At 35.3% G+C, this 24,734-nt stretch overlaps 1 protein-coding gene across 10 annotated transcripts in view; it reads right to left on the bottom strand.

Moving 5' to 3' along the window:
* Nucleotides 1-15,444: 15,444 nt before the first annotated feature.
* The window catches only part of LOC108361299 (myosin-G heavy chain-like), a 151,373-nt gene continuing 142,083 nt past the window's right edge, over nt 15,445-24,734 (bottom strand). For all 10 annotated transcript variants that reach the window (XM_017613904.1, XM_017613910.1, XM_017613907.1 and 7 more), the window contains one exon: nt 15,445-15,611. In XM_017613904.1, the coding sequence (XP_017469393.1) occupies nt 15,592-15,611 (20 nt within the window). In that variant the 3' untranslated portion in view covers nt 15,445-15,591. The remainder of the gene's footprint in view (nt 15,612-24,734) is intronic.

Here is a 24,734-nt window from a genome sequence, read left to right as displayed (position 1 = left end):
GAGTTTGAATCAATAAGGCATAGGCTTTCTAGTCGATTTAAGCGCAACTGCTAAGTTTGGAATACGGCAGTTGCCAAGGTTCGTAGACTCTACGAATTGGCTTAAGGAGTAGGGGTTTTTAGATCTATGTGGTATCACAATGGATCCTGGTTGGGCTTATCTTGCTCTACCTAACCCTACATCGCCAAATAAGAAGACGAAGACTAGCCTCTCAACAAGTCTTAAAGCACGTTTCTATTAAGTTGTAGTTAAAAGACGACTAGCCATCAACTTTAATCTGCTATCTTTTTCTGCAGGGTGTTGAAGACTATATAATTTTTCATATATTTGGATATGTTAGCGAAATGTAGTTTTTATTGCTGTTAGTAATGTACATGGTGCACGTATGTACATACATATGTATATGAGTTGTTGTTGAGCCACCGCTACGTTAGTCAGTCAAGAGGACCAGAAGTAGGCGGGTGAACCAGCAAGACATCGAAGGCAGTTCGATGAATGGATTTTAGAACAACAAAGCGGCGAGCGAAATTGCAAACACATGTGTCGCCATCGAGGGTTAAGGGGTATGCAAAGCATACTAGCTAATAGGTATAAAATCGTGACATATATGTATACAACTTCATACATATATGTACATTCAATGTATGCAGCTTTGTGGCATATCATTTATTTTTTTGGCATAAAATAAATGAAGCGGCAATTGAATTTGCTGTTGGGCCATTTAGACAAGTTCAAGTGTGTATGCAACGAATTACAAATCGTCAGACACGAGCTCGTGAATCAGAAATTATCTAAAAAGATGTATCTCACAATTGCAAACTAGACATCGGAGAGATGCACACATTCATTGAGAAGGACATTAAAAGCAGCGTCGAGGAAGGAGAGAGTAAAATGTTACTCCCAACCAGCTGGGTTTAGTAAAATTTCATGGTATATATTTTCGTACAAAATTTTAACCCACCAGATCCTGTCTGAAAGGTACGTTTGGCCCTTTCTTCAAGAAACCACTCAAAAAACAAATTTGGAAGGCCGCGAGAGGAAAAAAAATGTTATAAAGAATTATTCTTCAGAAAATTTTAGTAGGGGTCTTCTCAGGCAAAATCTTCATGTGTCCAAAGTAAAGGTAAACAAAATTAACAGAGAACTTCGAAGTTAGAATGGTTTTTGTGGTGCATATATCTGAATATCTAACGATTCGAACCTTTAATTATCGAAAAGTGGGCCCAAAGAGAGTAGGATTTCTGTGAAAACATTAAAGTTAAGAATTTAACAGAGTGAGCAAAAAAATTTATGAATATATAGAACGAGGGACTTCTTCTCTTTATTCTGAAAGTATACATGTATTTAGGTATATCCTTTTTGAGATGTCAACAAATGAGTACATTTGTTTTTGCATGAAGATAGGGAATCTATGAATCCGTGTCACTCTGCTGAAAATAAACAAATACATACAAGCAAACTCTTGACTCATATAAATATTGACTTTAACTTGTATTGAGCTGTTGCATTTATGAGATGCGCAACGAAATAATAAAAATAAGCAAACAAGGAAAACAAAACTAACAAATAGAAGAGACGAATATAAATGGGAGTGAGAAAAGATTTCGTTGAGCGCAATACAAAGTGTTAAAAGGATGCGTCTACTGCAACAGCGCAACGACATTTTTTACTCTATACACTACAAGCAAATGTGTGCAACATTTGGTTGGCGTCAGCTATTAGTGTTTATTCGCTACTTTATAGAGCTTTTTATTACTTTTTCCCGAAATGAAAGGCTTCTGTTTATGTCACAGTACTGTGGTGCTGCGTTCAAGCTCAAGGTGGTAGAACAACGCACCCCTTCATTTGTACATACTAAGTAAGTGCAATGGGTGTGCACACTTGCGTATATACATACATACTACATATGTATATAATAACATAAGTGCATTTGTATATAGCAGTAGGTTACAGTGCAGCAGACATTGCGCAGTTTCAGAATTTGTATACATGCGGAGCTTCAGTTTTTGCGTGCTGTGTTGGTAGTGTCGCATCATGATTTTTCACCTGTAGAAGGGGTGTATGCAGGCTGATATAATAGGGTGGAAATAGACTTTGGGTGCATAGCAATATTGTTTGATAAATATGATGAGGCTTGAATTAACCTTCATCGATGTGTTGCGGGGATCATGAAAATTTATGAAGCATCTTGAAAGAAAAATTTCCAAAATTTGTAAATTTAGTGAAATCATGTGGAAAAAAATTTCACTTGGAAAGAAAAATTTTTTGTGAAATTTTTCACTTAAATTCAAATTTAGTGAAATTCATGTGGAAAACAATTTCACTTGGAAAGAAAAAATTCTTGTGAAATTTTTCACTTAAATTCACTAATAGCTGGGATCATGAAAATTAATGTAGTGTCTTAAGAAAAAAACTTCCAAAATTGGTCGCGAATAGTCTCAAGTGATCGTAAGTTAAATGAAATTCATTTGGCCAACAAAAAAAAAAAATATCATATTTGGGGAGGAAACAAATTTAGTGAAATTTTTTACTTCAATTAACTGATGCTGGGTAGTGGTAGTGGAAAATTTGTGAAGTGTCTTGAGAAAACAGATGTCCAAAATTTGTCGCGAATAGAATCTTATCATCGTAAGCTTGGTGAAATTCATCTGGCAATAAATCTTTAATATTGCGAGAAAAAAAATTAGAAAGATTTTTCAATTGATGTAAATAGAAAAACAATTTTGTGGAATACATAGATACATTTAGCCTACTACTTAATATTATAAATGTGAAAGTTTGTGAGTGAGTCTGTTTGTTTGTCGCTCTTTAACTCTAAAACGGCTGGACGTATTTCAATGGAATTTGGCACACTTACAGGTCTATTCTGCGCTGGTAATAAAAAGTTTGTAACCGGTAAATAAAGTTCCTGTCAATTTTTAAACCCTTTTCGCCGGTAACACTTTGTAACCTTCATAGCTGAATTGCTGAATATTTTAACTGCATTACCAACGTACCTAGAATCGCGGTGACAAGAACTGGTAACATTTTTTGGTAATACAATTTTCCGGTTACAAAATCTTCGGTAACGTGCAGAATAGACCTGTTAAAGTATTTTTTCTGAAGAGGGTTGTCATTTTTTCCACAAATTAAAATCAACTATTTTTAAGTAAGATAAAATATTACAACAATATGTGTGTCAAACAATAGTTTTAAAAATGATTTTTTACAAAAATAATTTTGAGGAGAGTTGCCATCATTTCATAAACTAGATCTTAATTTAAATAACAACTTAAATGAAACATTTTAATATGGGCACCAAATGAGAGAGGTTTAAGACAAACTTATTTATAAATATTTTAGAAGAGGGTTGTCATATTTTCTTTTGAAAATATTTTTGAAAAGAGTTACCAGCCGTTTAGAAATTTAAAATCATTTTTATCAACAATTTAAATGAAATATTTCATTATTCTTGAAGGGGGTTTTTGTTTAACAGCGGTCGCAACAAAAAATGATGCTGTGTAGTTGTCGCTGTATTTTGTTTAACCTCCAAATTTATGTGGCTACACACAGACCAAGTGAACCACCTACAAGTACATAAACAAGCTAAAGCATTTAATTGAACCGAAATAGGATGTTGGAATAGAACAGCCGTCTGGCGAAGACAATGTAAAGTAAAAGTAACAATAATAGGACAAAGGGGCTAAAAACGAAAACTGTAAATATAACGCTAAAAAATAATTATTGCAAAAAGACAAACAGTTGCTTTGCATATAAATATAGAAACTTGCTAGCAAGCTGGATCACTTTTCCAAACATAATTTCTTCTTTGTGTCATTGGCATAAGCAACAACAAGAATAAAGTTCGCAATACATATTAACAATATCTACAATTATTATAACAATTGAGAATCAGCGAGGAATTAACAACAGCCGTTTGCAGCCCAATGGCTGGTCGGCTGCAGCCAGCCAGCAGAAGTAGCTTCTGAACATTGGACGCACTGTGAGTGTGTGGAGGAATTTAGAATGACAGTACAGACAATACACGACGAATTGCAGACATTTGGCGAGAACTGGAATATATTAACAAACAAATGTGCATATAATACAAACTACTACAACAACAAACAAAGAACATGTGCAGACATTTGGGTGTAAGAGTGGTGCACTGACGGCCAAGTTACACAAAACTATTTTGCCCAAACGCTAAAAGTACAAGCTTATAAATTATACAATTTTTTTGCTTTACTCAGAAAAGTGCCGCCTCGTATTTATAGGCCATGGACATCAATGAGTAATGTAACCGAATGCAGCGTCATTTGAAGTCAAGTGCAACCATATTACTTCACAGGCTGTTTTCCACTTGGTTACAAATTAATTTGATTTCAGAATGGCATCCTAAAAAGTTTTAAAAACAGAATAGATCTAGGTCATCGACGAAAAGAGAGAGAGCTTTATAGCTTACGGCCCCACAGAAATCTTTAGAAAAGCTTTGACTGGTATATGTATGTACATACATAAATGCTGTTTTAATGCAGGCTTTCCGACTACATATGCAGTTCAAGACGGAGGAGGACTAGCTTAATTTTTTGTGACCAGTTGGGATTTAGGAAAGGCAGGTCCACCATCCACGCCCTGTTATTGGCTCAAGTTGCAATTAGCGACACTCTTTGTTTCTAAGGCTCTAAGAAGTACTGTCTAATAGTCACTGTAGGCATCAAAAATGAGTACAATGCTGCGAAAGGGCTAAAACACCGGACGCGAAGGAATCTTACTTGACCTAGGAAGACTCATATGAAGCTACTTTGACGAACGTTTTCTTTGGTGCGTAACAAAGGAGACGATCGCTCAGAGACCAAATCGAGAGGGGCGTAAATTTGAATAGGTCCCGAACGATGAAAAATACTTTCGAGGATCATTTATAGGGATTTGGAATGTACATACATATGTATATGTACATATTTACCTCTTTAGAAATTGGATATAATTTTCAAATCGAAACACGAGCCATTGCAGAACAAAACAGAATAACAAAAAGCTCGCTAATGGGGACAAGAGAGGTGTAGTGTCTGTGAAAGGCATAAAATAGGCGGCGTGAATCCAACATCGACACAATAAAAGCAAATCAAAAAGTAAAATTGAAGAAGAAAATCATTTGCGAACAGATATAAACCAACAACACTGCCGCTTACCACACGCAATTCTGTAGTAGACAACTCCAAGAGCAATGATAGAATAACAAATAAGCCCTTGTCTGCATGCAAAGCACATGTGGGCAGCAACAAAAGGAAAATAATAATAAAAGTTCCAACAACACTGACGAGGTGGCATCCGCAGCAATGCCTCGAATACAATAAAGAAAATATATAGAGAATTCGAAAAACATAGCAACAACAAAAACAAGTCAAATAAACAGCATGGCTGCAAAATGCCAAACAGCTATTAGACGCCATTGTCGGGCCTGCAGCACCAGTGGAGCCGCCACAGACAGACATACATAGTCGTAGATATTAGCAGGTTAAAGGGGCACCAGTAACACAGCAAAGAGGAATTGCAAAAAAAGAAAACACTGATACACAAACAAATAAAGGCAATGGCATGCAACGACGAAGATATACACAATTATAGCATATAGCTACATACGTATGTATATATGCAACCGAGTGTATGATTGTGCATTTTTCACTCTGTGTGTCAGTGTGGAAAATGTGTTGGCAAAGTCAGGTTTAATGTCAACGGCATGGAAAAACGAACAGAAAAAGAAAATGACCACACAAAAAATGAATATCTGAGGAAAAACATGCCACTCGCGTCAGTTGAAGCTACAGCAGCAACAACAGCAATAAAAATGTAGCAAATGCAATAAACAACAATAACACCACGACTCCTGGTAGCAGCATCAGCAGCAGCGGTTCGCAAGTGCGTCCGCAAATCGCTTGCCTCAGTTGCAAATAGCTGCTTTTTATTGTTGCTGCCTGTGTTTATCGCTNTTACGTACGCTTGCTGAAACTGGTTTATGCTTACTCACAATTGACCCGAACGATGAAAGTAGGGGATGGAAAGTATTTGTGCGGCGATCGGATGTCTTGTTGGGCCGTTTAAATGGAATTGCGCAGGAGTCTAGTATGTACAGATTATTTGTATGTATATGCATAGGTATATATGTACTACTTTGTATGTACATACATATGTATAAATGTTTAGCTATTGAATTTGGAGTTGCTATAGATGCTCATTCTTTAAATTGGCTGCGTTGTTGCTCTATTATTGTTGCATGCCATCTTGAATCAGGGTTCGGAGTAGATAAACAGTAGGTATTTCGCAGTAAATCCAAAGTATATTGAAAAACTGTTGTTAACTGCTAAGTAATTCTTGCATTTTTTCTATTTTTACTTAATGAAAGCAATCGCTATTAGATCTATATAGGTATTTCACAGAGTTGCAATTTGTAATCTAATTTGCTAAAAGAATATAAAGTCGTGGAGTTGGTTGATTTTGCGACAAGGTGGTAAGATGATTTGTTTTAGAACGAATTTCGTGCATACCTTGTCAAGTTTAGTTTGGTTAAGGCATTGTGCCATCTTCCGTGTATTTTTTTTTTTGGTTCAAAATGATCAATATAAAGCCACTTGAAATCTTAGAAAAGTTTTAAAAGATTGGAACTTCATGCAGTAGAATTAATTTACGCAGCAGAGCTACTACAGCGAAGTCCAAACACTGACAACTAGCGTGATGTTATTGTTGCTGGATGCGAGGAATGCGTAGAGCATGTTGTAATGAAATGGAGAATACTTCGCAGTGCGCAATTAAAAGCAAATTGTAATCGTACAAGTAAGGGTAGCGCTGTTTTCGGTTATGACGAAGGCTTTTATATTTCACGAACATCTGAAAATTTGACTTCAACCGATAAAAAAAACTCATATCTAAAACTATCAGTGGTATGGAAGTTATACCTTATATAAGCACCGATCTACATAAATAACACAGGCCGACAAGATTTTTACCCAGAAACCAGACTATACTTTCCCGAAAGTTTTCGGTGTGTTGAATTCAAATCTGGCCACAGAATTGCTCTATCACATCAGGATTTTGAGATATTCTAACCTATAAGTGCAAAAAATGCCGCTTTTCTCAAAAAATACAAAAAAAGTGTTAAAGTACAGGTATGACGTTGAGTTTGATCAAATATCTTTTTGCTTCGCTGAGATACTACAATTTTAAGTTTAAGTTAAGTTAAGTATGAGTACTTTTCTAACCGAGTAGAAAACGGAGGAAGTTCTAGTGTAGGTGTAATTTTTTTATAAAAATACATACATATAGTTCTTTCTTTAACAAAACCCGTGTAAATCCAAGTTTCTAACTTTGTGCAATATTTAAAAAATCCAAAAAATTTTCGTACAAATTTGGAGCTTTTTTTAAAATTCTAAAAAATCAACCGTAATTTTTAGCCATTTAAAACTTGTACTTAATATTACTACAATTCATTGGGCATCCAAAACTGCATACTCAGAATCTAATTAGAAACTCGAAATTTTTACGAAAATTTGTTGATTTTTTTTTTGTAATTGCGTAAATTTTTAATGCAGCGTCAGTAGGAAATTGTTTTTTGTGTAGTCAAAAGATTGGTACAACACAGCAATCTTATCTTGAAAAATTTCAACAAATTATTTTTCGTGATTGGGATGAAGAAAAATATTTGGGTATTAACACAATTGGGATACGATTTGCACCAAATTTCGGCAAATACCCAATCGTGTGACACTACCTTTAAAGGCTGTTGTTAAAGAATGAGCTATTAAAAACTAACCACAATTAAATAACAACAAATATAATATTTTGAAACTTGTCAAAATTGGGTGCGGCTATAATTTTTCGACTACTGTAAGTGGACTGTGTTTACTCGGCCGTGCTATCGTAGTAGCACAATGCAACTAATATTTGACTTACAAACCAAATACGGGCAGGAATTACAAAATTTCAACCCTGTTTGTGTGAAATATTTTATTTTTATCAATATTTTTCTTCTTGTCAAGCTATGTTCAATGCGAATTTATATTAGGTGGTGTTACTAGCTCAGCTGATTTTGTGTATGTGTTTCACCGCACGGCTTCTGATATCAAATTGAAAAATTTTGTTTGAATTTCTACACACACTCTTACAGAATTTGGCAGTTTATGCCGCCAACGCAAAAACAAAATACATGTAGTTTTTTGTGTTTGTACTCCTGCTATCAACTTATATTAATTCGCCTTGGCTATGTTGAAATAAGAGTGAAAATAAAAAAATATTTTGTCAGAAGTTTTTTCCAAAATTGTGTGGAAAAGTCATCGACAATTTTCTGAAAAAGATAAGGTCCAATAAACGGTCCCGTGGCGGATATTTAAATTGTATTGTATTTCCAGTATAATGGTATTAACCAATAATTATTATGAAAACAAATTCTCTTTAGAGTTAAGTGCGTTGGTATAGACTGAAAAAAAAATTTTTATAACGCAGTGTAGTTTGGTGAATTATTGTTGGTAATTGTTATGTTAATGGCTTGTACAAAAATAAGTATAATAGTACATAAAATGCTTCCAATGATTTATGACAAATTTATAGTGATGCATTACCGCATAATATTGGATTGCATACATATGTACTTGAAGACTTTGGAGTGAAAAATGTGCGTTGAAAATTTGAGTATTTTTTTAAACCAATTTTTACGATCTTAATGTAATGAGTATTTTTGCAGCATGGCGCCAGTGCAATTATCGTTCTTGTGAAATAAATATAAATGAAAGAAAGAAATATCACGTGCTTACTGTAACACTTAGACGCATTTGAGGACTATGAATGAATTTCTATAAAACATAAATTAAATAAACCATAACATTATCATATGGATCAATATTTATGGAAATTTATTATTACACTTTTCTCGTGGCAAAATTAATCAACTAACCTGAAATATAATTTATGCCTATGTACATACATATTTGCATGCAGCAAGATACCCACAAAAAAAATATACATAAAATATACATTATAACATTTTACTTACAAACCATTAATTTAATGCAAAATTCCACACTGCATTAAGTTTTATGTCAGTTTGCATATGTACATATGTAGCGCATTTGAAAACCGGAAACTTACCTGTAAAAAAATAGAAATAGAAAATTTAGATTTTTTTTTAATGTCAAGCTAAATAAAATTAATATTAACAATTGTAAATGTAACACGACATTGAATATTCATGATTGTGGCACGAGCAGACAGAAGTGGAAAAAAATGGAAACAGGCACAAGAAGCATACATTTGCGGTACTGAATCCTTAAAAATGCATACTTTAGTACATACCCAGTAGGAAGTATGTAATGTTCCGTAAACTATACATTCTTATTTACTTTTGTACAATGACTGACTGATAATTGAAGGGCATAGTGTACACCAGGAGCATTGGCATTAAACGGAATTCTTTGCCGAAAATCGCTTGTCTCTTTTGACAACTTTAAGTCATCTGGTGAGGATAATGTGTATAGAAACAAACTTATTAGAACCCCTGTAAGGATCTTCAGGGTTGGCCTGATCTCCAAACCAGGGGGAGATGATTATGCCTTGCCTAAAAGATTTTAGACCCATTGACTTATATAAGTCATCCTATCCGGGGTTCCAATTCAGAGATAAATTGAGGTATTTTCATGGCATTAACCTGCTGAACCAAAAGCTAACCCAAATGAAATTAAGGATATCCAGGAGTTTCACATTTTTTCAACAAACAGGTGGCAACGCTCCTCAAAAATATTTTCGGCAGTAAACTTTCCTAAACCTCTTCACTTTGATACCTATATTGCAATATTTAAATTATCTTATCAATTAACTTAAATTAAAATTTTCGAACATGTGACAACCTCCACAATAAGATTTTTGGCTGTAAGCCTTTTAAAACCTCTTTCTTTTGACATCCATACTGTAATATTTACTTGATCTTATCAATTTACTTAAACTGCAATTTTTAAACAGGTGGCAACTCTCTGATTTTTTTCTTCTATATTTTAACTTAAACCTCTTGCAATACATCGGTGAAAATTACATTCAGTTTTGCGCATTAATTTCCGAGTGATGCGCGTAAAAATTACAGACAGACAGACGAAAATTCTAAAATTTTTGATTGGCTTCTATTGCTCTAATAAAGACCCCCCCCCCCCGTATTAATTTTTCTTTAGTATCTATAATGTACGGACATCGGCTTGTTACAATTTTATTATATGTATGTATAGATAGACAGTTATATTCTCCATTAGTTAACACTTTTTTACCCAAACATTTTGTATAAAGAAAATATTTCGAACTGGTTGTGTTAATACATATTAAATTTACTCTGTAGGTAACTCAACTAACTGTAAATGCACTATAAGTTCACTATTTTTCAACGAGCGGCCTGGTTTCAATAAAAGACCCAAGGGCAATAAATGCACATAATTGTTTTAAATTTTTGTTTTTGAATTGTTTTTTTTTGTCGAAAGAAAAAATTGTAAAACAATTTTACATATGTACATTAGGGCGGGTCTAAAATTTAATTTTTATCAAATCCCTTGGTAATAGTAAAAATATATTGTGTCATGAAGTCAACAACAAGCCTGCAAAATATTAGTATTTTATTGTAGTTGTAAGAGCCCGCGCATCGACCGCCACGTGACCCACAGCACCCTAGTCAAACAAGATCAATTCTTGTTAAAAATTCTGGGTTCAGCAAAAAGTTTTGGTGCATATTATTAGATAATGAATTCGTTTACCCAAAATAAAAAGTCAAATTTCATTTCTCGCAGCCCTTTAGCTTATCGTTAATCTCAAAGTTATCTGTTTTCAATAATATATGAATTGTTCCCTTGCTAACTGCACTGGCCTAGAGTCAAAAGATGTAAAGAACAGCATTAATATTGCTGGCGTGCATTTAGATCGCTGGTTCCACATGTTTTAATCTTTTTTTAATATTAGCCATAATTTGCGATTTTTTGCAAATTTAGGGACAATTTCGGTAACTCTAATAGAAAAGCCATTATTTTCCATCATCGTGGAAAAATTTTGTTTATGCAAATGACTATGGGAACACTGAATAGGCACAACTTCTAGAAACACTAATTAGTTTACTTATGTTTAGGCATACAATATAAAAATTGCAAATATAAGAAAATGACAAAAAATTTTATTCAAAATTTCTTTTATTTTAAAATAATTTGTTAATAATCTGAACGATTTTAATCAAATTATTATCAAAAATCAGTAACATTAAGTATCGCCTTCAATTTGGTGATTATTACGCACCGATCGAGTAGCATTTACCAAAGATATATCGAAAAACTTAAGTGGATCTCCAGTTTTTTTATAAAAAAAAAGTCTCTTCAATTGTATAAATAACTTTTAGATGATAGAACCGGATTACAGAAAAGTGTGCCAGGGAGTGACTTTTTTCGTTCAAGCTAAATGCAAAGCAATATCGTTCAATTGGAGAGTCCTCAAAAGGATTCCCCAGGATGTGTTAAAGACTATTGCATTTACCTACAGTCACTTTTTCACATAATGGAATTAACTAAAATATTTATTTATATCTAAAAACTTATTGCACATCCCCTACTTTCATATAACGGCAGATTTAGAAACCGCGAAAAATTTTCAAGACTGCATAAATGGACTTAAAACTTCTCACCCTAATTGTATTATGTTAATGTATGTAAATACTTATATGGTGGAAAGTACTATTAACTTATCAAACGGTTCCTAATTTTTCAAAATACATGTTTGACCTCATTCACCACGATCTTGAAAACTGACCAAATGTAAATATAAACATTCGAAAACATTACAACATTTGAAATAAATTTCGTCTCACTTTTTTGAATTTTTCACTTGGTTGCTGAAGTAATGAAAATTCATAAGGGAAATTATAGTTTTTGTAAGTTTTATCTTAATATCTTAAAAACTTGTAAACTTATTGAAAAATGATAAATGAACGTGAGATACTAAATTTTTATTTTCCCCCATACAAAATCGACCCAGCCTAATGTACATATGTACATTCAAATCTCCCCGATTTAGCCCGACTTGACTTTGAGACCAATTAAAAGTTAGCCGTAATAAATTGGCCAAAAGTTGGCTACTTTAGTAGTCGACTACGAAATTCCCGACAGGGTACTTATACCCATGTATGTAAGTGGCTTTGCACATGCATACATAAAGAAATATCCATAGATGTGTGCTTTCAGTCAGCTACATTACATTTGCGTCGGTTGATTGGCAGACAGACGCCTTGCAGATAAGAATGAAAATTGTAAGCGACAAAAAAGCATTGAATACGCGCTTGAGTGAAATTGAATGGAATAGCACTAAAAGAGCAACAAAAAAAGTTACATAGAAAACCATTATTGACAGGTACATACATGCGGTACTGCATTGTTAATATATATGTACATATACATATACATGATAAGTACTACAAACGTACATTCTATGTATCTAAGTACGTAAATATGTATCTACATATATACCTATGCAAATACATTTATAACAAACAACTAAATTCAATGGCTCTGCCCACTTACTTGTTAAGCGACAACTTACTCGCTGCATTATGTATGATTGCATAGCTATGTACATATGCACCCACATTCACCATTATATTATGGGTATTCTCTTAGTCTTGCAAAGCCGTTGCACGGTGCACAGATTGCACCGGTTTTGTGTATTTAACAGCTTTGCAAACCATGCAATCCGTGCATCGGGCAAGCGCATTGCAAGACTAAAAGAATACCCCTATTGTTTTCCATATATGTATGCAAATGTTAGAGTGTGTATATTCATGCAATCAGACATAATTGAATGTAGATCTGGCTGCTTACGATTTATTGTTGTGCGTTTTTACATGGATCATTTTTATTTTATTACATAGTATGTAAATTTTATTATATTCAAATGAGCGAATGCGCGCAATATTTAATTGCGTGTAATTCATGTACATAAAAATACACACATCATGAATGCCTTAATGAACGCCAAGTCTGTGCGGATTTCTTCAAGCTCTAGCAGTGTTTTTACTTGGCATATAGCTTCTGTAGCTTCGTCGCTGCTTTGGAAACATGTTCCCAATCGTAAAGGTAGTGGAACATCTGGGAAAAAATTTTAAATGCTCTGCTGGGAAACGAAATAAAATCTTGTTAGTTGATATTACTTTTCTGTATGTACATACGTTTCTGCCGCACACTTTGGTAGGAAAACGGATCGTCAAAATATCCGAAAATGGTATCGGTAAATGGACAATAATCCGCACTTTTCTTTCCTTTTTCGGATCCATTTTTGGATTTCTTTGCTGGTTGGGAATGTATGCCGACCCCTGCTTCAGGTAACTGAGCAACTATTCGCGATACACATTTGTTAGGAGTTTTTTCTGTCGGCATTGCAACCACCAAAAAGAAAACAGCTTTATTGTTTAATCGCAATTACTTCTACGGTTAGTCGCGTGTCGACCGAATTCTTACAAGGTGGTAGCAGAAGTATGAACGCGTTTATGAATTCGCCTTGTTTCACACGCATTTCAATCGTATCTTTTCGTGGTCAACTGATTAAGCTAAGCGACATTTTGACCAGTTTTGGTTTTTTCTTTGTTTATTTAACGTTTATAATTTTTTTTTTCATGAAAGTCTAGCACACTACATAATCACAACCACATAAATCTACATTTCAAACTTCGTACAAAAATTATAAGATTCAACAAACTTCAACAATTACACGCAAAAATTTTAAACTTCTTTTCAGAATTTTGGAAAAGTTATAGGTATGCAGGATTTTTTTCGTATTTTGTAATAACTCATATAATATCCTTTCCTTTCCGTTCTTGTTCGTTCCGTTTCATTCCTTTCCTTTCATTTCATTTCATATCAGTTCCTTTTACTTTTCAATTTAGTCCATAAACTAGTCAAAAATTCAAACTTGTTGTTGCATGGTTATTTTCCTGTGTTCAATATGCCGCTGTCAATCAATCACAGCACCAATTCAGTCATCAATCAACAAACTGCTACGCCACGCGTTTTGTTTAACTTTCTGTTGACTTCAATTTCAAGTTAGTTACTGAAAATCTTACACATGCATATGAAAGTACTACTTCTGAGTACATACCCTGCAGGAAATTAAATTAATTTAAAAGTAATTTATATTGACTTATTGAACAACTCACTATTTCGCCTGCAACGAATTTATTTAACATGGCGATGTCCTAGGATGCAGTCAATTATCCGACTCTGCATTTGATTTGTGGCGTGCGCCTTGATACTGTCACACAAAGTGGAGGGATCTACAGTTTAACGCCGACTCCGCACGGTGATTGTATTTTTATGAGAAGCTGTTTTTCATGGCAGAAATACACTCGGAGATTTGCCATTGCCTGCCGAGGGGCATTTGGCTTAAGGCACTACAAAATCAGTATGTTTTGTTTGAATACGCTTCCGTTCTGCACTTCTCAGATGCTTTTTCATATTTTCCAGACACAAATTCTTCAAAGTATTGCTTCAAAGTAGTCTTTCAATTAGTTAATTAAAAAAAAAAAAAACACTTACTTCCGACAGGGTATGTAGTACATTAGGCCGTATCACCTTATAAGCAAACAAACAACTTTCGCCGTGCATCCCTGAGTTTAAAGGAATTTTGCTAGGTAATTTGTTAATTATTATATTTTTGTTGTCGAACCGAAGGGCCTTTTTATATTTTTCGGTGAAACGTTTTTTTCTAGTACGATTTGATGTACATACTTATACCATACATACATATATACATATGTACATATTTATATGCATAAATATGTGGAGCCATATGCAATTAAATATTATTGCATTAGAAAAACTGCAGACGCTTCAATCAACTCACACTGCAAGTGCTTGACGTTGATTTTGTATGCGTCTTTTAATGTTGGACTTGGCCACGCCCGTTTCGAGTACTATGTCGCATTTTTAATCATTAAAATTCCTTAAAGGTAACTATATGCATTGCATTTCTTAATGAAATTGAATTTATGTAGTAAATTCACGTGGCTATAAGCAAACAATAAAGCTTAAATGCATAAATGAATGCGCAAGAACGCACATTGTGGAAAGTAATTCAATGAAAGACTGCAAAAATTGCATAGTTGTTGTACAGATGTATCATTTTTTTATCAATTAATTTCTCTGCTAAGTTGTACTACGTTCGATTTCCACACACAATTGTGTAAAGCCTAATTCAGTAGCCAAATTCACGTCACGCTTTACCGATTGTCATCTTGCTGCCAAAACTGCTAAAACTCTTTGCAAAATACACATCTTTTTAGATGTATAAATCACACTCTCTGATTTATCTGCCAGCAGCAATCTGCTTACCTTTTTATATGCGCACTGCATAAATATATGGAAAACATACGAGTATAAGAATTATTATTTTTTTTCTTGAATTTATTTCATGCTCAATTTTCCATAATCTGCCGCTGCTGCTCCGGTCTGCCTTTTATATTCTCTACGTGTCTTGCCGTTTTAGTGTTAATGTGACACCTTTGCTCAGCTGTTTGGCGCAGCTCTCCAGCCCACAAACTACAACGGCATTAGTTATTCCTCACCGCCAGAATATTGTTCCTTTTTTATAAAAAAAAAAATATGAAAAGTGGAAACGAGCGATTGCACGAAGCAATGAAGCTGTCAAAATGCATAAATCACTAGCTTGAATTTCAGCATGAATTGCTTCGCTGATTGTTCGTCTCACTGGTTCTATGTCTGCTTCACTGCCTACTTGCTATAATGAATACGCTGCACCATGGAGAATTGTGCGAATGCGCAGTTGAGGCAAATGACAAACTGTCACTATCATCATAGTCACTGCCACTGTCAGTGTCACTTTGTGGTAATGCAAAAATAAAATGCAATAATTTTTTTGAAGGGCAAGACAGAAATTGAGGAGTTGGGATATTCTTTTGGATTTAAAACCATCTACAAATTGTGGTTTTCAACATTCATTTTAATTTACGCAATCACCGCGGCATATTCTAATGCTTCATAATAAATGGATTTCTAAATTTCTTATAACTGGAGTCTTAATCTCGATATCACCGACATACCCTGGTAAGGTTGGCATAAGGTAAATACAGACACTATGTATTAGGGAAATTACGCCTGCTGCAGATAATTAATTTTTCGAATTCCACAAAGTCTCAGCTTCGACTTCAGCATTAGCAAGCAAGAGTTGGCGAAGAAAGAGAACTCGTTAAGTAGAAATCAAAAATAAACTTTTCCAGAAAATAAAACCATTATATTGCATACAGAGCGAGAGTACCTGATATAGGCATACGAAAAACCCTGCGAATGATTAGAGAAAAAGTTTAGACTTCGCAAGAAAGCAAGGCGAAAATCCAATCAAAAACGACTACAAGAGGTCACAGAAAGAAAAAAAATCTGTTGCTTCGGATACAAAAAAACGCGGAGAAGGCAAGACGACATCTGATTGCCACGTTAATAGAACCGTTTAAATGGATAGACTATGATATGGTCAAGTTAACCTGAAAAAAAACCGGACAAACCTATGTTCTGGCTTGATGGAGCGGGTTAATTCAGGCGTGGAAAGATCCTCAGATAAAAGGAGGACTCTCGTTAAAGTATATCGCAGCAATCCTTTTAAAATTAAAAAGATTGTGAAGATGCCAGCCGAAATTTAAGGGAGGCTCTGGCCAGCTGATGATCAGCTTACTAAAGGTAAGGTGAGGTGGGCACCGCGAGAGCTTACTTAGATACAGATTTTATGATTCAGTGTGATGCCATTGAAGAGAAAGAGTGTTCCTGGAACGGCATCTGCAAGTAATAAGACTGCTGGGAAAAACGCAGCATACTCAATATGTCGGTCAGCAGGCAGCTGATATCCGCCCCAGAGGGGTAACCGTCCACCAACGGTTATAGGACGGGGTCTCAAAGGAACTTCTATGTCTTTCCTGTAAACCCCAAGGTAAATCCATCAGTCTTGCTATGCCTGCTATGTGTATGAAGTATTCCGAAGCATTCCTAACTAATTAAAAATATTCTAGTGAAGAATGTTCCACTCAAAAATGACTTATAACTTAACGTGACCATGCGTCCCGCTATCCCCAGCAACAGCAAATAAGTCCCGCTTTCAAAACACTAGATGTACTAAATACACAAAATATATCAAAATTTTAGTAGTTCTACCAGCCTACCAACGAAAACAAAATCTATCAGTTTTGATAGAAAAAGCTCAAAATGACAACGAAATAAACATGACATTAGGAACTGCTATTCCGGAGGAAAAAAGAAAAGGGAGAAATAATTGGATTGAATGTGGTGATTGTCTTCCTGAAGACTTCGATTGCATCATTGTGAAAATCTATTCATTCTTCTACATCTACAGCACTCGATTAGAAGCTCTGGAGATTTTTATGATTCCACCGGCACAGAGTATCAGAAATTACTGGGCTGCATTAATACAAGGTGGCTTACGTTAATGCCGGTCCTTGAAACCGTTTTGGAAATGATGCACCCTTTGAAGAGCTATTTTCTGATTACGTTATACTTCCAACCAAAAACCACTAATGAATCGATAGGCTCGGAATTTTAGATTTGAAACGCCGCCTTTTAATTTGAAATCGCTTCATTAGTTCCCGTGCAATAAGGGTTTTTGTGAAGGTCTAAAACGAAAACGTCAGACCTATTCTACGTCAAAAAGTTAATGGTCACTTCACTAATATTACATAATTTGCATATTAATGGTTTCCTACAACCATTTGAGATAGACTCGATCGCCTTTTATTTCTTTCAATTTCGCTCGTTGGCTTTCAGGAAAGCCTCCTGTGCAGGATCTCGGCGAAGTACTTGACCATGACAGAGAGTGCAAGTGGAATGTCACCAAACGAGCGAACCTCAGCAATAGACATCTAAAGTTCTGAACACATTGAAAACGACGAGCTACGGGTCACAGCTTCCAATTTGTTGTCTTCATTATATAAACGCTTTGTCGATGACGACATGGTTTTTTTGAACGCGGCAGCGACATCATGAATTTGTATGAATTTGACATAAAAGAAGAGGAAGAACCTTATCTGTCGCTGGAAAAATAGAAATAGATCTAATCTGGCTGTGGCCACAGTCGTCGCGTAGTCCGGTCGTCGCCAAAATAACTATCTACATAAGACTACGTGTTAAAATAATTTGACAGCTGTGGTCCGTAGCTCGTAGTTTTCATTGTGTTCGGGCTATTATTTGTTGTTCCGGAGGAATAGAATGAGCTCTATCTTACTAGATTTAATAGCAAGTGACTGGCGATGAACAACAAATGGTTGTAGTGCCAAATAAGAAGAAGTATAAGTTTAAGTACTTACGCATTAGAGTACCATAGAGTAATTGGCATAAGCAATTATCAGGCAGCCTTGCCAGGCGAAAATTCATAGAAAAAAATGAAAAAATGCCTTCTTGTGGTCTGCCCCTATTCATCCTATCCTTGACGAAGCGAAGGCACTTCCCTTCTCCGATACGGCAGTTCTGTTGTAAGGAACATTAGAGCTCTTGCAGTTATCTCTGGGAGCAAATTGTTAGAAGCCCCCCTCCCCTCAGATATCGGAAAAGGCCCCAACCACGTATCAATTAAGTTAACATAACCTATCGCAGTTTCATGGCTACAACCTTACAAATGGTCGACATCCTTATTTTGAAGCATACACTTTGTAGCATGCTCTTTGATGTTATCACACAAAAGGGAAGAGAAAGAAAAAAACTTTTATTTTCCTAGCTACTGGCAAAGAAATACGTGGTTTTCTTTATATGTTTTTTTACTTTAAATGAAGATAAGATATTTCGCTTAAATGCAAGGAAGAAACAATTAGAAAATCAGAAGTTAGTAAACAGATAATTTATCGTGCACTGTCAGAACTTGCATCAAAGGAAATAGTTCTAAAACAAAAACTTTTCCAAGCTTAAGGCCAACAATACCGTCTAGCAAGTAATCAAAGCGAATTATTGTTTACAAGTTTCTGCACTTGACGCCATGCAACTTTGTTGTTAATTAAATTTATATTTTTTTTGTGTTCGCAACAAAGTGCAAAATTGTAAAGAAGTGCGCGGAAAATATGAGAAAATATACGCAAAGCTATGTAAATAAGTATGTAAGTGAGTAGATGAAGAAAAATCAAATAATGAAAAATAGATGAAGGGCACCGTAAGTAGAAAAATATGTGCAACTCCCACGACTGGCGGCAAGGATGGCGATGCTTATTACAACCAATATTGTTTTGTAATTATTAATGTAATGCTATTGTTGTTCATGTGCATACATATGTATTTATTGTTTAGCTATTATTAGCATTTGAAACATATTGAAGGGCAGCAATTCCACCCGTTTTGCTCGTACTTTTGTTTACGCTCGATTTTTCTCATTTCTTTTTATTATATCTTTGTGTATTTCATCCACGGTTAACTTGATTTCGTTCTCACCGCAGCTGTTGCTGTTTTTCATTTTACTTTCTGTAAGAGTGTATGTACATATGTAAATAAACTTGTTTATCATTTTTCTTCTCTCTTGGCTATTTAATTGCTTCAGTGCCACCGTGTCGTTGCGTGGGTGGTCTGCCTGACCATTCATCCCGTTCGCATATTCTTTGGATGGATTGGATTTGGAATAGGTCTGCCATTGATTGAGGTACTTTAAAAGGAAAGCAATTCTTGGAAACCCTACTTTATTCGCTTTAGCGTTATAGGCATTGACGCGATGGTGTAATTGGATATTGTTAATAAGCTAATTATATTAACGGTAGAGGAGGAGAGGATATTCTACATTGCAGAGCGCTGATGCAGGACCGTAAGTTTGATATTAAAATGTTGTTACGAAATTATTTCCAAGGTTGATATCAACTACACTGAAAGTACATTATATGCTGATGTGTAAAGCTAAGTACTAGTAATGGATCCTTTACATAGACCAGGTGCAGCTCATGGTATGCTGGCCTAGAACATAAATTCTGCTCATGCTGACATGTTTTTTCAGTCTTAGTGATAGGTGGAGTTTTTAAACTCGCCACATCAACCAACGCTCTCGCTTCCTTCTAAACCCTTACCACCTGACATCCAGTAGATAGTAACCTGTATATTGGTATATAGAGTGAGTTGGACCTCAATAAATATATACATGCAAGAATTAGATGTGGTGATCCTAATTTTGCTACTACCACGTACATATATATCGGCTTTACAGATAGTGCAATGGTCTTAGAGCCGGAACGAATGTTAAAGTTCAAGCTGCGAAGAGAACATGGAAACTGACGCAAATCTAATCAAATGTACATAAATTAAGATTCAAGCAATGAAGAAGATAAAGGTGAGTATGTAGAAATAGAAAGGGATAAAGGCAAAGATTAAAATAGAAATAAAGAAGCTTAAAGACAACGAGGAAATACAATAAGATAAATGTGTATAAAGATAAACATGAAGATAAAATTGAAGATAAAAACGATAGAGACAAAGCCCGGCATGTTATATTATGTTGTTATGTTACGTTATGTTGTGGTGTGTTATGTTACGTTATGTTATGTTATGTTGTGTTATGTAATGCTATGTGATGTTTGTTATGTTATGTTATATTATGTTGCGTTATTTTATGTTTTGCCAATTTTTCGTTATGGTATGTTCAACGCATTTCACCTCAACTCACCAGGGCTCACTTTAAAACTCCTCCACACACCCTCATAAACTCCTCTCAGTTTACCTTAACATACTCTGGTAAACTCACCTCATTTAATCTGAGCTCAATTCACCTCACATCACTTCAACTCAACTATGCCATTTCACTTCAACTCACATATTTTACCAGCAGAGGTAGCCGCCATTATCGAAGGGTTCGATTAGCTGCTTGACTTTGCTAAGGAAGTAAACATTTACCCTGCTTGCCAAATGCTAATCAGTGCCCTGTGTCAGGCTTACGTGGGTACTAGGGCATTAATGATGCTGCAGAAATCTCAACTATAAAAGGGAGAGTACATTTGGACACTTGCTAAGCACCAGTCAATACATCAAGTTGTTCATAGGATATCTTACGTCTACCCAAAAAGAATAGCCATAAGTATGAATTGCAACCTAAAATACATTTTATTGCTAATTCAATAGATAATTCGAAGCCGAAATATACGTATCTATAGTACATTCATAAGCGACCCATTATTGGGAACATAAAAGAAGAACACCAATAAATTTATTTAGAGAAGTTCTGTGAAAAGATGGATCCGCAATAGCTTAGTTATGCGAATGTGTATAAAGCCATAAGTAATAACATATCGCACACCGTCTTCAAAGGATCACAACTCAAAATTTGGTATTTCTGAAATTATGCCCTAAAAATTTACAAAGAGCTTTATTTACCTTTCAGCAAAAGCTGGAGCAAATTTTTGTTTTAATTTGTTAAAAAATTCTAAGGTAAAGTCGCCCATGCCCATATAATTATCATAAGCCACGAAATAGTTTTTCGCATTTTCTAACGTACGTATAATTTTGAGTTGTGACCCTTTTGAAGACGGTGTGCGATATGATGTACATATTTGAATACATATAAAACCAGCACCGACAAATGTCTGCAACCAAAAGGCGACCGCAAGTAATTCGAATCAACGTTGACTGGAGCAGCAGCCAGCTTCTATGAGCAAATTTAAATCGATGCAACAGACACAGACAACAGTAAATTTATTGACATTTTACAGCGTCATTTTTCAAGTGCATGCACAAGATAGAAAAACAAAACATGCAAACAGCATAAAAGTAGAAAAAATACATAGGTATAAGTATGAGAAATTGAGAATAATACAACGGCAGCTAACTTGGCGACAATAAAGGGCAAAGAAAAAAAGAAAGAAAAACTGGATAGTACTAGTAAGATAAGTAGAAGTAGATGCAGGAGCAGGAGCAGTAGCAACAAAATGAATTTCATTTTCATTTGCACTGCAATAAATTATTTTGCTGGTAATTACAAACTGACAGCGCAAAAATTCACTGGACAATTAATACAAAGCAATGGCTTATAGTGGCGTCTGTTGTGGATAAGCGTGTTGGTTTCTAAGTCCCCGTTGCTGTTGGGAAATTAAACCAACAATAAGAGACCACACGCAGAGGTTCGTTGGTTCATAGGTCACTCATACGTCCCGTACGCCCGACAAGAGTCACCTACAATGGAGTTGCTTACGCATTCTACGCTTAAACATACAATAAATTACATTCGAAAAAGTACATAGTGCGTTAGTGAGTCATTATTTCAGAGAAATACGTATACATATAAATTTGTAAGATACAACAGACGAAAAAAAGAAAAATAATACATAATTTGAATTTGACTAAAATTTCGTTCTAAATATGTAGTAAAACCAGAAGAGGAATTGTGTAGATGCGTAATAAAAAAGTATACAGAAAAAAACTTATAATCTGTTCCAGGTAAGCTTCAACATTTTATATAAATTTTTTTTTAATAACATTCATCACCATTACAAGAATCTTTCTGCAGTATGTGCTTTTCATCAACGTTGTTTACAAAACTCGTAAATGTTAAAATATCCATACAACGATTTTCGATGTGTAGCCATGTACGTATATAGATAATTATCCTATTTCTAATAAGCTGTTTCGCTTCTAATATGTACATGTGTGTGTACATCTTTTTTTATATTGTTTAGTCATTTATTATAATTTGCATGCAATCAAGTTCAATGCCCAGACTGTCTGACCAACAACGACGTTGCTATTAGTTAGACACACGAGCTTACATTACAAATATTTAGATATAATTCAATTGTGTTCGATTGCGATGGCATTACGTTGACAAATTCATATTTTACCAATTACTTAGCGGTTAAATAAAGCAAAATATATATATATTTACCTATTTTCTTTTTTTACTTAAGTGTCTGGAACAATTAATAAGCAAACGAATTCGTTTGAAACCCTAGTTTACTCCTCTATCTCTATATTACTCTCTTCCACATATTTTTCCGAAATTCTAGAACAAGCTCGACTTTTTAATTGGTCAAACGCGCCCATTGTTTCTAGCAAGATTTGTTATCTTGTGTTCGTTTAAATAATCAGCCATAAGACATATCCAAAGTGACAAGGGATACTTGGCCAGAATTAGCCAAGTATCTTTGCTATTAAAATCAACATTAGCATTTCAATTAATACCACAATTCCGAAAAGCTTAGTCGGGCACGCATTCGGCAGATCATTACCCATGATCACTCGTAAGACCACTTACGACAACACACCATAATCATACAACGGGTACAATCGAACGCAACAAAATGAATACAAAGCCTGGATCAATCCTTAGCTGAGATAGCAAAAGGTTGGACGAATATGGGCATTATAAACGAAAATAGTGAATAAGACAAAATTCCCAGAAATCAATTGGTGTATATCCAAGCTAAATTGTCAAAAGTAGCATCACAGTTGAATCGAGATAACACAGGAAAATGTCAAATTAGTTGCCGGTGATGACCGCGAATCCAGGGAGCTGTACAAAAACCCTGCCTATTAGCAGTCGACGCCCGAGATATTTATTTATGAACCAAGGCGATATCTGAAGATATCAACATTCTAGTGAAAAGCAACACAAAAGCTATCTATGGCTTCGGGGAAAATAAACCTAAGTTCTACAAAACTAATACAGAAGCTTTTATTAACTGATCATGAAATATACGCTTTTGACGTGAATACCAACCTCGAGCTAAACTCAAGAAATTATGCGGAGGAAATGAGAAAGTTACTGAGACAATAATTGAGGGCATAAAGGTCCCAAGCGATTAGGTTCTCAGAAATAAACCTTCGTCACAGTAAAACAGCACTTTTGCGCTCATAACTCATATATTCGTAGGTCAGACTGCTCAGTCTTCACTCCTCTGTTATGGTTAAAGCAATGAACTAACTACTGCAATGCATAGAGGTGGATCTACACTTAATAATTAACATTGATTCATCGACAAGTGGTATTGCACCAAATTAGTTTGGATTCCAGAAAGGAAGCTCTACCACCGATGCAGTATGTCTGGTAAAAGCCATTGCGGCGAATGAAATACTAGCCGGGAGCGATGGAAAGGCAGTACGTACAATCGAATATTGCTTCGTCATCAACCTAGATGGCAAACTGCCAAAAAATACTCGAAGCTCTCCAGAAGTTTGAGGTGCCCGCGTATCTCATTAAGCTCATTTGCAGCCACTTCTGCTACAAAATCACTTTGTGTGAGACTAAATCGGGCGTAATAAGGCATAAGATATCAGGCGGAGTATATGGAATATATTTTAGTAAACGATGACGTGCTGAAATTAGTAGTGCCTAAAGAAGCGAATATTATAGGGTTGGCGGATAATGTCGCAGTCGCCGTGGCTGCAAAATATCTTGAATATGCTAAAAGGATAGTGTAGGTTACAGTAACGATGATTGCTGACTGGATGGAATCAATGGGTCTCAGTCTGGCGGAGCAGAAATCGGAGGTGTTACTTATCAGTGGCCGTAAAGTAAGAGAGGAGGCGAAAGTGCGCATCGGGGGTGTACAATACATTCGGAGCCATCGATGAAATACCTGGGCTTTAAACTCGACGCTAGATTGAAGTTCAATAGGCACGTGGCTTACATTTGCGAGGAGGCTGCCAAAAGAAAATGCACGCTTACGAGGATAATGGTAATCACGAGGGAACCCAAACATAAGAGCAGGCAACTACTGGCTAGCGTGGCGAAAT

The sequence above is a fragment of the Rhagoletis zephyria genome, unplaced genomic scaffold, assembly GCF_001687245.7.
Source record: "Rhagoletis zephyria isolate East Lansing unplaced genomic scaffold, Rhagoletis_zephyria_1.1 Rzeph_scaffold_00731, whole genome shotgun sequence".
Classification (NCBI taxonomy): domain Eukaryota; kingdom Metazoa; phylum Arthropoda; class Insecta; order Diptera; family Tephritidae; genus Rhagoletis; species Rhagoletis zephyria.
The sequence above is the reverse complement of the archived record's forward strand: the minus strand, read 5'-3'. Positions and strand labels throughout refer to the sequence as shown.